General features: G+C 38.1%; 1 protein-coding gene across 1 annotated transcript; it reads right to left on the minus strand.

The window, feature by feature from the left end:
- Nucleotides 1-10,631: 10,631 nt before the first annotated feature.
- On the minus strand, nt 10,632-14,664 carry LOC141686845 (putative LRR receptor-like serine/threonine-protein kinase At1g74360). Its single transcript, XM_074491932.1, has 2 exons — nt 14,342-14,664; nt 10,632-14,130 (listed from the first exon to the last, which is right to left on the minus strand). Exons 1-2 carry the CDS (start codon nt 14,463-14,465, stop codon nt 10,910-10,912), a joined length of 3,345 nt encoding a protein of 1,114 aa, XP_074348033.1. The 5' UTR covers nt 14,466-14,664; the 3' UTR covers nt 10,632-10,909.
- Between the last annotated feature and the right edge of the window lie 833 nt (nt 14,665-15,497).

Below are 15,497 nucleotides of genomic sequence, written 5' to 3' on the forward strand. Positions count from 1 at the left end.
TATGGAGATATCTTCAACAAGACTTTGTCTCCAGTTTCGAATTGCACATCTTTCCGCTCTTGATTCGCGTACTTTGCCTGTCGGTCTTGAGCTGCAATTAATCTCTTTCGAATCATTTCAACCTTTTCCTTCGTTTGCTGAACTAGCTCTGGGCCAATTAACTTGCGCTCAGCAACTTCGTCCCAATAAGTAGGGGATCTACACTTTCTCCCATACAACGCTTCATAAGACGGCACGCCAATACTTGTGTGATAACTGTTGTTGTAGGAAAACTCAACTAAGGGCAAATGATCGTCCCAATTTCCTTTGAAATCTATTGCGCAGGTTCGCAACATATCCTCAATTGTCTGAATTATCCTTTCACTTTGTCCATATGTCTGCGGATGATATGCTATACTCATTTTCAATTTCGTTCCCAAATGATCGTGGAATTGTCGCCAAAATCTCGAATTAAACCTTGGATCTCTATCAGACACGATTGATACAGGAACTCCATGACGCATCACAATTTCATCCAGATACAATTTGACCAGCTTTTCTAATGAAAACCTTTCGTTTATCGGCAAGAAATGTGCTGACTTTGTCAACCGATCAATTACCACCCAAATCGCATCATGATTAGACTTGGTTTTAGGTAATCCTACCACGAAATCCATCGCGATATGTTCCCATTTCCATTCAGGTATGTCCAGTGGCTGAAGCAATCCACTCGGCCTTTGATGTTCCGCTTTAACCCTTTGGCACGTGTAACATTTGCTTATCCATTCCGCAATTTCCTTTTTCATGTTTGGCCACCAATTTTTTTTTTTCAAATCCTGGTACATCTTCGTACTTCCAGGGTGAATTGAAAATCTCGAGTTATGCGCTTCTTGCAAAATCTCGTGCTTTAGTTCCACAACATCAGGTATCCAAATACGTAAGTTAACACGGTATATCCCTTTTCCATCCTTTTGAGCTTTAATTTCTTCTCCCGTCAACTTATTCCTTTCGCGATTCATCACTTGTTCTTGACAGCATCTAATCTTTTCCAAAATTTCAGGTTGAAACCGTATTGCATAAATGGCTTCACCTCCACATTCTGGAGTCTGCACCACTATTTCCATCTTTTCAAAGTCCTTGATTAATTCTTCTGATGACGTTAACATATTCAACTTTTCCTTTCGACTTAAAGCATCAGCTACCACATTTGCCTTTCCAGGATGATAGTTTATCGCACAATCATAATCTTTGATCAATTCCAACCACCTTCTTTGTCGCATATTCAGTTCTTTCTGAGTAAAGATATACTTTAAGCTCTTATGGTCCATATAAATCTCGCACTTTTCCCCGTACAAATAATGCCTCCAAATCTTAAGGACAAATACAATTGCTGCCAATTCCAAATCGTGCGTTGGATACTTTTGCTCATGCGGTTTGAGTTGCCTTGACGCGTATGCTATTACCTTCCCGTGTTGCATTAACACGCATCCAAGTCCTTTATAGGAAGCATCACTGAATATCACAAATTTACCTTTATCATCTGGTAATACCAACACAGGGGCGGTTACCAATCTCTTCTTTAACTCTTGAAAACTTTCCTCACACTTTTCTTTCCAAATGAACTTCTCATTCTTTCTCGTCAATTTTGTCAATGGAACGGCAATCTTTGAGAAATCTTGCACAAATCTTCTATAGTATCCGGCTAATCCCAGAAAACTTCTGACTTCCGTCGGAGTCTTGGGTCTTTCCCAATTCATTATAGCTTCTATATTGACTGGATCCACTTTAATTCCTTCTTTATTAACTACATGACCAAGAAATTGCACTTCCTTTAGCCAAAATTCACACTTTAAAAACTTTGCATACAGCTTCTCTTTTCACAGAATTTCCAAGGAAATCCTCAAATGCTCCTTATGATCTTCTTCCGTCTTGGAATATATAAGTATATCGTCAATAAACACAATCACGAACTTGTCCAAATACTTCTTGAACACTCTGTTCATAAGATCCATAAATGCAGCTCGCGCATTCGTCAAGCCAAATGCCATCACCAAAAACTCATAATGTCCGTATCTTGTTCGGAACGCTGTCTTGGGTATATCTTCCGCTTTGATCTTTAGTTGATGATACCCAGATCTTAAATCAATCTTTGAAAAGCACGAAGCTCCTTTTAATTGGTTAAACAAGTCATCGATCCGCGGTAGAGGGTACTTATTCTTGATCGTCAACTTATTCAGCTCACGGTAATCGATACACAAACGCATACTTCCATCCTTCTTCTTTACAAATAACACTGGTGCGCCCCACGGGGATACACTCGGTCGGATTACTCCTTTGTCCAATAACTCTTGCAACTGAGCTGCCAATTCCTTCATTTCAACCGGCGCCATGCGATAGGGAGCTTTCGACACTGGTTCCGTACCAGGAGCCAATTCAATCATAAACTCGATCTCTCTGTCTGGAGGTAGTCCAGGCAATTCATCAGGAAACACGTCCGGAAAATCTCTTACTGCCGAAATATCATCAATCTTTACAGATTCTTTCTCCACGTCCACGATATGAGCCAAATAAACCTCGCATCCTTGACGTATCAATCTTCTCGCCTCAATAACCGTTAGAAATTTCTTCTCTTGCCTCTTTCCTTTAAATATCACTTCCTCGCCATCCTTGGTTTTTAACTTCACTTTCTTACTTTTACACTCTATTTGCGCCTCATGATTTGACAACCAATCCATTCCTAGTATAACCTCAAATTCTCCTAACTTAAAAGGAATTAAGTCAACAGAAAAGTGCCGACCTTCTATAGACACATCACAATCGAGACAAATCTTATTAACAACAACTTTCTCTTGATTTGCTACCTCTATAATCAACTTAGGCTCTAGAGGGTACGCAACACAATTTAACTTATCAAGAATGCTTTCAGAAATAAAAGATCTGGTTGCTCCAGAATCCATCAAAACTTTTACTTCTACTGAGTTTATAGCAAGCATACCCGCTACCACGTCCACATCTTGCACCGCATCTTTCATTGTCATGTTAAAGGTCCTAGATCTGGGTTGAGATGATGGTGTTGGGAGAGACGGCGGTCCAGCAATTCTGAGAACATTAGCCTTCTGCACAGGCTCCTTGCAATCTAGCCATATGGCCTACCTTGCCACACTTGAAACAAGCCAAATCAGGCTTCCTTACTTCATTTGAACATTCTGAAGAATAATGCCCCTTCTGGTTGCACTTAAAACATGTTATCCAGCTTATTACACCTCCCCGGGTGTCTCTTTCCACAGTTCCTGTATTCTTGCATCCGGGGTCTGCTATCCTTTCCCGGTTGTCCAGCTTTCTGGAAACGGTTCTTCTGAGCTCCATTCCCGGGTCTAAACTTCTGAAACTTTTTGTTCTGACCTCCACCATTCTTTCCAAACTTTCCTCTGAACTTTGAACTTCCTTGCTCTTGCTCAGAGCTTTCAAACTTCCTTTTTCTTCCTTCATTTTCTCTTCGAGCAGCTTCCCGCTCACCTTCCACTATCATTGCCTTCTGAACCAAAGCAGCATAGTTCTTGATCTCCAACATTGCTATTTGACTCCTAATCCACGGATTAAGTCCCTGCTGGAACCTCTTAGCCTTCTTCGCTTCAGTATTCACGTACTCTGGCATGAACCTTGCCAACTCCGAAAACTTCACCTCATATTCTGCTACCGACATTTCCTCCTGTCTAAGATCCAAAAATTTCATCTCCAACTGATCTTGCATATAACTTGGCAAATATTTTTCCAGAAACATCTCAGTGAACTTCTCCCAAGATAAGTCTTTGCCTTCCAACAACGTCTTAGAAGACTCCCACCAGAAACTTGCTTCATCCCTCAAATAATAACCTGCGTACTGAGCTTTCTTATCGTCCTTAACTTCGGCTAGCTCAAAGGCTTTTTCCATTTCTCTCAACCACGACTGTGCTTTAATCGGATCTGGAAAACCTAAGAACTCTGGAGGATGAACAGATTGAAAGTGCTTAAAATTTCTGACTTTTGGGGCCACAGGTTGTTGCAAAAGCTGAGCAAGTCTGCTCATCAAAGTGGTTTTTGGGTTTATTTCTGGGTCTTGGGTGGGAATTTCTTCTTCTTGGTGATCTAGTAAGTTGGCTATTTCTTACAAACCTGATTGAGCAATTATTTAGCGAAACGCCATTTACTAAAATGGCCGTTTCTCCTAAACCGTAAGTCCGTTTTAGGCGAACCACATATCAAAACGAAGTTTACAACATGCTCTATCTAGTCATGGTGTGGGTCGGGTCTGGAAAGTGAGGCTTGCGTGCCTACTGTCTAGTGAAAGTTTGGTTTAAAAGAAATTGGGCATTACGACGGCTACATTTACATGCTTTTCCACTTCTAGACTATACCAAAAAAACAACCAATCATCAACCAATAAAGACCTTGTACTATAAATCTATAATAGTTAACCAAGTCAAAACTCTTTCATAACCAAATCATTTCAAACCACTCCTCAAATATTTTCAACCAACAACAACAATAACCACTAAAAACCAACCATTAGCTAACTATACATATATAATCAAACTACTCATCACTTTTAACCACAAATCTTAAACAAAACTCAAAGTTAAGATCAAGATTCTAGAGTTTATACCTTCCTTGGAGAGTGGGTAATGATTAACAAACCTTAGATAATCCTTAACTAGCCTTATAATGATCAAAACCTCAAAACAAAATCAAGAACACACCATTAGTTCTTGAGTTAACTATTCATCTGAACTATAAAACATTAGAAACGGAATTGAGAATTAAGGAGGTGAGGAGAGTGGTTCCCTTAAATGTGCATAGCTTCTCGATGGCTTCGATTTGATAGGTAGAACGCGAAAAACAGCCAAGGGAAACTCAAGATACAAGCATTTCATCTTCCTCCATTTTCATCTCTCTTTCCTCTCGGGTTTTCTGATAAAAATGGGGAGAGAAAGTGTTTGACTTGGTTTGTGGTGATAAGGAAGTGATGAGAAGATATTTGTTTGGTTATTGGTTGATTAATGTGAGTGGAAGGTGACATAAGCTTGTTTGGTCACCAATGAGCTCATCCTCCTTGCCACTTGTCAAAAGCTTATGGTGGAAGCATCTTTTAAGCTTAATCCTTGAATTAAGATGTTAATTAAGTGTCTTAATCTTGCACTAATTGACTCTTCTTCTTGCCACTTTCTTTACTTAGTCGTTTAATTATTTTACGATTCGTTTATCGTTCGTTCTCGTTAATCGTTCGAGAAAACGTATACGTGGTTTCATTGTCAGGGGCTCTATAAATCCTTCTTAATATTCTTTATTCCTTCTTTAATCACCTTTTATAATCATTGGGTTTAAATCCTTAATTCTTATTCCTTCCACATAATTCCTTCAGTGTCTGGTGGATTCTCGAGAAAAATGAAAGTGTCCGGTTTCGAATTCTGACGACTTTTACATACACTCATTCTCATTATAGAATACTAATACGAACTCAGAATTTCGATAAAAGGACTCCTATATAGCGTGGTCTGATAATTTTCCTTAATCAGCATCATCAGCAAAAGTTACTATTCATCAGGGTTTCAAAAATTTCAAAAATTGGGGTTATTACACAGCCCCACCCAAAACATCCAGTAAATGTTGGGCTCTAAGCGCGTCACGCCCACAAGAGGTCCCTTTAGGGAAACTTCGAATACGATCCAACACCAAATCTTTGTGGACGTGGAGGGCATCCACCCCAATCACAGAGGAAATCAAGACCGGAGAGGGTACGAAAGGGTGCTTGGATTCCAGTTCAGCCAAAGTGTCTGGAGTATCTGGAGCAATGCCGGAGGAAGTAAGCACCTTAATAGCAGCAGTAAAGTGCCCATCAGCCAACTTACGCTTGCACTGGAACATGTTAGCCTCCTCAAAATTCCTAGATTTCTGTAACCTCCGGGTGGAAGTTGTTAAAAAGGCCAAGCGATCCTTCACCAAACCCATCCTATCGCCCGAATCCCTCCACCAAAGAATGGCACTAGAAATATGCTCAAACTGACGTCGTTCTCTTTCCCCAGACCGCCGCTGAGCTCTATTAGATGGCACAAATGAGCTCAAAGTACAATAAGGTAAAATGAGAAGTTGCACCCAAGAAGATAAATCAGCCGGACACGCTAGAACCTTATCCAAGGCACTAAGAAAAATTCTAGCAAAACCAAGTCTCAGTTTAGAGGGAATGCACTTGACCGTGCGTCTTTGACTCGCAAAAAACTTGTCAAGAAGGTCCACGTCAAAAGAAATAGAATCCAACCAGACAACACCCCCGGAAGGCACACCAACCGGATCCCTGGAAGACCCCGACGGAGAAGAAGAAGAAGAGGCCCCTCCCTGCCCCACATCAATATTAACAGCCACCCTGTGCAAAATAATAGGAGTAGGAATACGACATAGTGCGGCTTCGGTAACATCTGGTGCCGAAATCACAGTCCCATCCGCGTGTTTACAATTCTTGTTGAACGAGTGAGTGCAAAGACACTGACCACACAACCAAACGCCGGCTTGATGGAGTACAAGATCGAAAGTAGAGAATAAGATAAAGTCACTAGCGATACGTGATCTATGTATCGCCTTTAAGTTGTCTGTGTTAAAGTAATGGGTTCGCAAATGAGAAATAAAATATGACTTAGCCAGCCCTTGACCTCCAGGACCACCACAACAACCATCACTCCCTTTCAACGGACATGGAATTCTCAATACCCCTGGATTGACCATGATTGTCTCAAAGAACACGACCGAATATAACTAAATGTACCCCTGCAGTTAAGCTCAATACCCCGAATAACGCCTACCTGGACCTACCTGGACATACACGTCTAATTTTTTTTCTCCTGAGCAATAACCAAATACCTTCCGTGAACCAGAAACTCGCACCATATCAGAAACTCGCACCATATCAGAAACTCGCACCAAACAGCTTCCATATTATAAGTAGCTGTATTGCTCATTCTAGAAACCAACAGCAAGCCAAGGAAAAAGAACTGCGGGCTCCACCATGATTTTTACAATGATAACCCAAATCGATTTAAGCGAATTAAAATTTTCAACCTACCACACTAAAAGCCAGGCTGCCCGTATATTTCATGAATTATACAAAACCACAAAAGTAAAAGGCGGGACAAATATAAATGGTAAAGAGGACAAATTAAAGGAGCAAAGCATCATTAAATCTCTAAATGCATGGTTGCATATAGTACTGAAAGGGAAAAAAGGCTGTAAAATTGGAATAGGAAGAAGAGACTGATGTAAATATTAATGTTTGCGCAAAGTACCAGTTCAACATAGGACTTGATCTAGCAAACTGAAAGTGGCCGAAGAATATGGGACAGCAAAAGTAAAGCCTGAGGATTTGTACAGTGTTTTACTGCAGACGCTATGCCACAGATGAGGGCACCTGCATAAGTTGGAGCGTGAACGGAGGACAAATTTTCTTTCAGGCTGGTTTGGTTTCGAATCATTCAGATTATTCTGCACAGTTTATGCAGAATGAGAATTTAGTACTCGGATAATTATGTCAATATTTTGTTCCATCAATTAATTTCATATTTTTTATTAAAAATTTCAATGTATGCAAAGCTTGCAAGTTGAGAAATCATATCTAATAAATAAGTTGGAGTCAGGGATGATGAGGATCAAGGAATGAATATGTTAATTAGGATTTGGCTATGTGTACTAGTTGTGATGTTCAATTGGAGAGGATGCAAACATGGGTTATGGAGCTTACTTGGACAACAAAGAATCAAGGAGCGATGCATGAAGTTGGACAAGTAGTTGATTATTAAATAATTATTAATTCGAATTTTGCTTGCAAGTTTTTACCTTTCACTTAAAAGGGTTTTTCTTATTTTAGGCACTTAGGATTTTATTTTTCTATTTGGATTTGGTTTTTGTCTTTTTTCTATTCAGGTTTGGTTTTTAAATTTATTTCCTGGAAGGATTCAGATATTGACTAATTCAAGCTGATATTGAATTTCTCTTGGAATCTTATTGGGTTTGGGTTATTGTCTAAGCCTATAAATACCCTTCTCATGTAATCTTTTAAGGGAGACAGTGGATGATATAAAACTTTTATTTTGAGATAGACTATGAGTAGTTTTTCTTTTCTCTAAACTTCAATTACTGGATTGTTTTGAAGGTTAGATTCGAATTACTTAGTTTCTGGATTGATCTAAGCAATTTGAGATTCAAAGTTCACGTTTCTGGATTGATCGTGTTCTTTTGAAATATCATCTTCTTCTCTTATCCCTTTTTCTTCTTTTTCTTTTCTTTCTTTGTGGAGCGATCCACATCAATTTGGTATCAAGAGCCAAGGTTTTTCTCCAATTTCCTAATTGTTAGGAGATCTAGGTTTCAAAAAAAATATACTATTCACGAGTTACTGTTCACGAGTACTGTTCATGGGGTTACTGTTCACGAGTACTGTTCATCGACATTGTTCACGAGTACTGTTCACGAGCACTGTTCATCAGCACTGTTCACGGGTACTATTCATCAAAAAAAAATTCAGATTTTTCTTATGGCTACGGATGAATTGCTCAGAAAATTACTTGGAAAATTGGATGAGATTGATAAACGTACTCAAAAGCTTTCTAATTCAACGGAATCGAGGTTTGATGAATTGGATAAAATTTTAGTTAAGGTGAAAGATAGTGATGAAGTCTATGATCCTGGTATAGAGCTTGGTTATTTTACAGGTTTGGGTAGCATAGATGATTTTGTTGAATGGGTTACACAAGTCGACAAGATTTCTGCTTATACAGGTTGGACTGAGATGAGAATATTCAAGATTGCAGCGCTTAAACTTACAAAGAAAGCAGGCTTGTGGTTTGAGAATCTAAACACAAAAAGAGTTAGATCTGGAAAAGAAAAGATTATGACTTGGACATCCCTGAAGAAGAAACTTCGTGCAAAATATATTCCTTTGCATTATAAATTCGAATGTATAATGAAGATGACATCCCTCTCTCAAGGTACTATGAGTGTTTCTGAGTATACTTCTGAGTTTTATAGATTGCGTCTTATTTGTGACTTCGAGGAGACGGAAACAATGAAAATTGGAAGATTTATTCGTGGATTGAATTTGCCTATTTATCGAAAGGTTAAATCAAGTCCATATATCTCGTTGAATGATGTATGCAATCTTGCTTTGGAATTTGAATCTTTTCAACAAGACGAGAAATTGAAGTATTCCCTTCGCGAGTTTACTCTTTCAGAAGAAACTAAAGAAGAAGACTTTGTTAGTGTGGAGAATGTCGTGGATCTTGTTGTTAATTACCAGGTGTTACATGTGGCGACTACATCAAGTTTGGATGAAAAGGATGAACCGGTTACAAAAGAAGCTATGATAGAGAAGCATGAAGAAAGAAAGTCACTTGTTGAGAAAATTTTGGTTGTTGAAAAAATTCAGATAGATGCATCTTCTAAATTTGTGCGTGATGACATTGTTGAAGGAGAAGAGATACTAAAGGAGAAGTTCGAAACTAAAGAGGTTGTGTACATGGAAAACAAAATCATCCTAGTGGAACACATTGATTTTCTGGGGGTAGAGAACCTGTTGAATGCACCTATCTCAACAAACTACTATCTTATTTTTTCGAATTTACTTCCTAAGATACTGATCATGGAATTGCAATTCAACACTTTCAAGTTCTACGAGAAATCAGCTCGTTGTGTGCTTATTCTTAAATACTTTAGAACTCGAGGACGAGTTTTCTTCAAAGGAGAGGAGAATGATGAGGATCAAGAAATGAATATGTTAATTGAGATTTGGCTATGTGTACTAGTTGTGATGTTCAATTGGAGAGGATGCAAACATGGGTTATGGAGCTTACTTGGACAACAAAGAATCAAGGAGCGATGCATGAAATTGGACAAGTAGCTGATTATTATATAATTATTAATTCGAATTTTGCTTGCAAGTTTTTATCTTTCACTTGAAAGGATTTTTCTTGTTTCAAGCACTTAGGATTTTATTTTCCTATTTGGATTTGGTTTTTGTCTTTTTTCTAATTCAGGTTTGGTTTTTAAATTTGTTTCCTGGAAGAATTCAGATATTGACTAATTCAAGCTAATATTGAATTTCTCTTGGAGTCTTATTTGGTTTGGGTTATTGTCTAAATCTATAAATACCCTTCTCATGTAATCTTTTAAGGGAGACAATGGATGATATAAAATTTTTGTTTTGAGATAAACTATGAGTAGTTTTTCTTTTCTCTAAACTTCAATTACTGAATTGTTTTGAAGGTTAGATTCGAATTACTTAAATTTTGGATTGATCTAAGCAATTTGAGATTCAAAATTCACGTTTCTGGATTGATCGTGTTCTTTTGAAATATCCTCTTCTTCTCTTATCCTTTTTTTTTTTTGTTCTTTCTCTGTGGAGCGATCCACATCAAGGGAGCTGAATGTTATATACCTTGTGCATTCCTCACTGGTAGAGACTGATTTATGCTACTGCAATATATGTTTATATAATTTGATTAGAGAGTATCACATTAAATCATAGTAGATTTTAGAAAAGAATACTCAAAAAGATGTGAGGGTATTACTATTGCATCATATGAGAGTAAATTGTTGTATGTACTTGTGCTTGAAGACGTAAAACAGAACTTACTCGTTAACTTAGAGAACCGTGTTAACCTATGTTGTTACATTGAAACCATAACTATAGTAGGAGAGCCAGAAGGTGGTGGTGGATTTTAGAGCTCATGGAATGGTTAATTGGATTAACGCCCTGCTCCTGGGATTTTTAAGGGTGGAAAGAAGCCTAGAAGGTTGGTTCAAGACATCTGAGATATATTTTGACAAAATTTCTGTTCAAAAAATCTATTATAAATAAATATTTACAAGAAGAATGCCTGTGATAAATAAACGTATGTAATTCACGCTGTAACTACCAAGATGGAGGAGAATTATGTTTCAGATCCATTTGACTGTTCAATGAAATCCTAACCAACATAGCAAGAACCTCCTTCATATTTGGCCTAGCTTGTGGTGCATCCGCTGTGCACCTTATCCCAACCTTTAGCAACTCACGCAACTCCTCTCCTCCCTCTCCCAGCCCTGACACCAAAAGTGCCACTGGTACAAATTTTTTACTACTGAATTCCTGTTGGCCGTAACCCATCACCCTTCTCGCCCATTCCACTAGGCACTCTTCTCCTCCATCTACTGCTCGTCTTCCAGTTGCCAGCTCCATTATAAGCACGCCATAGCTGTACACATCTCCCTTTGTCGTGGCTTGCCATGTTTGTCCATACTCTGGCGCAACATATCCAACAGTTCCCGCCACCATTGTGCTCACATGACTTTCTCCAGCATCAACAACTCTAGCAAGCCCAAAGTCTGTGACACGGGCTTTCCCATCTTTATCAAGGAGCACATTGCTAGCTTTGACGTCTCTATGTACAATTGCAGGGTAACACTCATGGTGTAAAAAGACAAGAGCCCTTGCAACATCAAGGGCCACATCTATTCTTTTCCTCCACCTGAGACGTGTTCGATTTGATATAAGGTCTTCTAAGGTCCCTCCCACCATATACTCGTAGACCAACAATTTTTCTGAGCCATCAAGGCACCACCCATAGAGTGTCACAAGGTTAGGATGAGGCCATCCAAACCCATTTCCGGTTAGTACTTCCATCTCTGCTCGAAACTCTCTCTCCCCGTCGACACCCTCCCTTTGTTGCTTCTTTACAGCAACCTCCCTCCCATCTGGCAACACTCCTCGATATACTGTTCCAAATCCTCCCCGTCCAATAATTCTCTCATTGGAGAAGTTACCTGTGGCCACTAAGATGTCTTTATGCGTGAATGCTGTTTTGTCCAGGCGAATAATTTTAATTCCATCAGAAAACCAGGGTGAAGACCCAGAAGAGCTTGAAACAGTCATGTGCCTTACCTTTGAATCTTCCAACATATAATTAGTTGGGCCTGGCGAGCTCTTTACCACAACACAAACTGCGAGACCCATTATTCCAAATACCAAGCAAGCAATTAAGATAACCAAAAATGCTAAGAATGCTCCTGATTTTATTGTCCTCCTTGGTTTTTCATTGTTGCTCGAGGAATTATTGGTTCTGTTGTAAAGAAAGGGTGGGAGCCGTAACAATGGATCACCAACAAATGACCATTTCTCAAATGTCGGAAATTGTCCAGTCGTTGGGATTACTCCAGAAATATACCGATTGTAGGAGATATTGAACTTGTTAAGCTCATTCAAGTTGCTTAAGCTAGCAGGGAATTCTCCAGAAAAATTATTATATGACAAATCAAGGCTTTGTAAGCAATTGATGCTCCCTAATTCAGCTGGAATTTCTCCCGAAAAGTTGTTTCCTGTAATATTAAGGACCAGTAGTGGCAAACCTTTTAGTTTTGTAGGAAAAGTACCCTCTAATCGGTTATTAGCCAAATGCAGCATACTGAAGTTTTGCATCTTCTCGATTTCACGAGGAAGTTCACCACATAACTGATTATTTCCAAGCTGAATATACCCAGATATTTGATATGTTCGAACATTTGAACCTGGGGAACAAACTGAAAATAGGCCATATCCTTTAAGCAACATGTCCCACAGGCTTCTACATTTCTTCATTGTAAGGAGTGTATACACAAAACTAAACGGAGGGTATTCTGCAGGTAACCATCTTTTCATCGCTGAACACTCCCCCGAGCCAGCAGTAGTTTGATCACTTTGTCGATTCAACTGAAATGTTGGCATCGGGTTGTTTCCAATGCTTGCCAATTCAGGTGGTATTTTCCCTGAAATTTGATTATTTGCAAGGTTCAGCCACAACATGCTACTACAATTTCCAAGCTCTGGTGGGATTTCACCAGATAACTCATTGCTGGCAAGCATCAACCACAGCAAGGACCTTAACTTTCCCAAAGTATGTGGAATTGATCCATTAAGCCTATTATAGGAGAGATCAAGAGCTTGGAGGTGCTGAAAGCTTCCAAATTCTGGTGGTATATGGCCAGTGAACTGATTGGAGGAAAGAAATAAATACTTTACACTTTGCATCTGAGAAAACTCAACCGGTAATTGACCAGAAAAGTTGTTGTTACTCAGGTCTAAACGAGATATGTTTGGCAAGGTCAAAATTCCGGATGAATGAATGCCACCAATATATGAATTTCCATGTAAAAGAAGAAAATTCACTTGTGTAGTTCGACCAAAAATAGGCTGCACATCACCCCTGAACTTGTTCCCGCTCAAATCCAGAAAGCTCAACTTTGTCAGGTTAATCAAAGACTCGGGAACGTCTCGTTCAAAACTGTTTCTCCCCATTATAAGTGCCTGAAGATTCACAAGTGATCCAATCTCCCAAGGAATTTTCCCGGTGAAACCGCCTCCCCACAAATTTAATACCGCCAAATTCTTGCAATGCGAAATCTCCTTTGGAAGTTCTCCTACAAATTTATTCTCTGACAAGTCCAAACTTTCCAATCTGCAATCCTCTGAAAATACCCGGGGCTGGATTAATCCGCTTAAATTGTTTCCAGAAGCGCGGAACATCTTTAACCTTTGAAATTCAAAATCAATATTCCCAGTCAGATTATTATAGCTAAAATCAACATGCTGCAAGTTGAAGCATCCATCTAAAGACTTCCCAATATCACCAGTTAGATTATTTGATGAAATATTCGCAACTACCAATGTGTCGCAAATTCTTGGTAAAATCGATTGTATATTTCCTTGAATTCTATTTTCAGAAAGATCAAGAACCTCTATGCTGTCGAGTCCAGTAAAATTGAGCTCACCAGCAATAATATTATGTGACATGTTCAAAAACTTGAGGCTCTTGCATAATCCCAAATCCGCTGGAACCGGACCATTTAATGAATTTCCAGACAAGTCAAGAGAAGTAAGAGCAGTCAAAGCCGAGAAATTTCCATAAATGTCACCTGAGATGTTGATGCCGGAAAGGTCAATTCCGGTGACTCGACTAATATTGTTGCAGCTGATTCCTGGCCAGGAGCAGTGCGATGAATTTTCTGGAATCCATTTGGTGTATTTCCCTCTATCGACGAAATTTTGATGTTCGAGAAATGATTTTAGGTCGAGTAGAACTTGTTTATCAGTGTCACTTGAATCTCCAACAACATATCTACCTGCAATTACAACAACAACAGATGTAAACACTAAAATTACCTGATAAATTTTTTCTGTTGTTCTTTGTTTGTACATGTAACAGTCTTATGAATCTTCCTGGGAAAACTGGAACTGTCAGAACATGATCACATCGATATGTGTGCCATGCAGATCATATAGACACGTGGACAAGTAGAAAATAAGTTAAAAAACAGAGAGATGATTTAATACCTGCAAGTAAGATGAAGAATATAAACTGATGAAGAAGTTTCTCCAAGTTCATGCTTGTACATGAATAAAAAATATTATGAACACACAGTTGCTTTGTCTCTTGCCTCTCCCTGTACGCACACATATGTAACTATTAAATATGAATTGCTTGTGTGGCCGTGTATAATTGTAAATGGCAACTGGGTTCTGAATAAGAGGAAGAATGTTGTTAGATTTTCGAGCAGACAATTAAAATCTAAAAGCCTTGAAGACTTGAGCAAATGCATGTACACGGTACACAGGTTTTGTGTTGAATAGAAAATTGATTAGTGGTGATGTGTGTGTAATTAGAATATGTGTATTTGTTAATTACATTTGATGGAGTTGTTGAGTTAGACTTGATAACTTTGCGGCTTTTTTAGAATTGACTTAAAGACTTGGGTGTGATATTCTAAAAATCTATTAATTTTTTGTAAAGTATTTGATCGATTCGATTTTTGAAATTTAATTATTCTTTAAATTATTTTTTTAATGGAATATATATGCCTATTTATTAAAATTAAAATAATATATTAATATAAATATGAGTGATTATAGAGATTATAATATAATAAATATATATTTGTTAATAAATAATTAATATAATCATTATAATATATTAAATATAATTTAATATTATAATATATCCAATTTTTATTATGACTGATTAATTCCTAATTTTCAATTAATTCTAAATCGATAACTTAATCGATCGATTTTTATAACACTACTGGTGTGTTTTTATGGTGAGAAATTAGAAAAGAACAAGCAGAAGAGGGCTTATGAAATGTGCTAGTAACAAAGAAGCCATCACAGTGTGAAAGCAAGAAAGCCGCCCTACTTGACCATCATCTTTGCCTGACCATTTCTATTGTTTATTCCGTCTTTTTTAGGTATCCGGTATCCATGAACACACTCATTACTAAATTTTTATAGTATAAATTTAGTTGGTTTTGGAATTTCATCATCGTCACGCGATTAAAATAAATTGCATTATTTTTAAAATCTTTTATATTTGTGTTATAAATAGTGTTAGGTAATTCAAAAATATCCCAGGTTATTTTTAAAATGACACAAAATGATATTTGACGCTTTTTGATTCATATGTACACGCGCTTGTATTATTAATAATAAATTT

The sequence above is a fragment of the Apium graveolens genome, chromosome 9, assembly GCF_009905375.1.
Source record: "Apium graveolens cultivar Ventura chromosome 9, ASM990537v1, whole genome shotgun sequence".
NCBI lineage: Eukaryota > Viridiplantae > Streptophyta > Magnoliopsida > Apiales > Apiaceae > Apium > Apium graveolens.

Excerpts from the sequence above, each read along its gene's own strand:
- LOC141686845 (XM_074491932.1), bottom strand. The coding sequence starts at position 14,465 with ATGTGTGCGTACAGGGAGAGGCAAGAGACAAAGCAACTGTGTGTTCAT. Across the intron at positions 14,131-14,341 it reads ATTCTTCATCTTACTTGCAG|GTAGATATGTTGTTGGAGAT; the intron begins GTATTAAATCAT and ends TTGTAATTGCAG.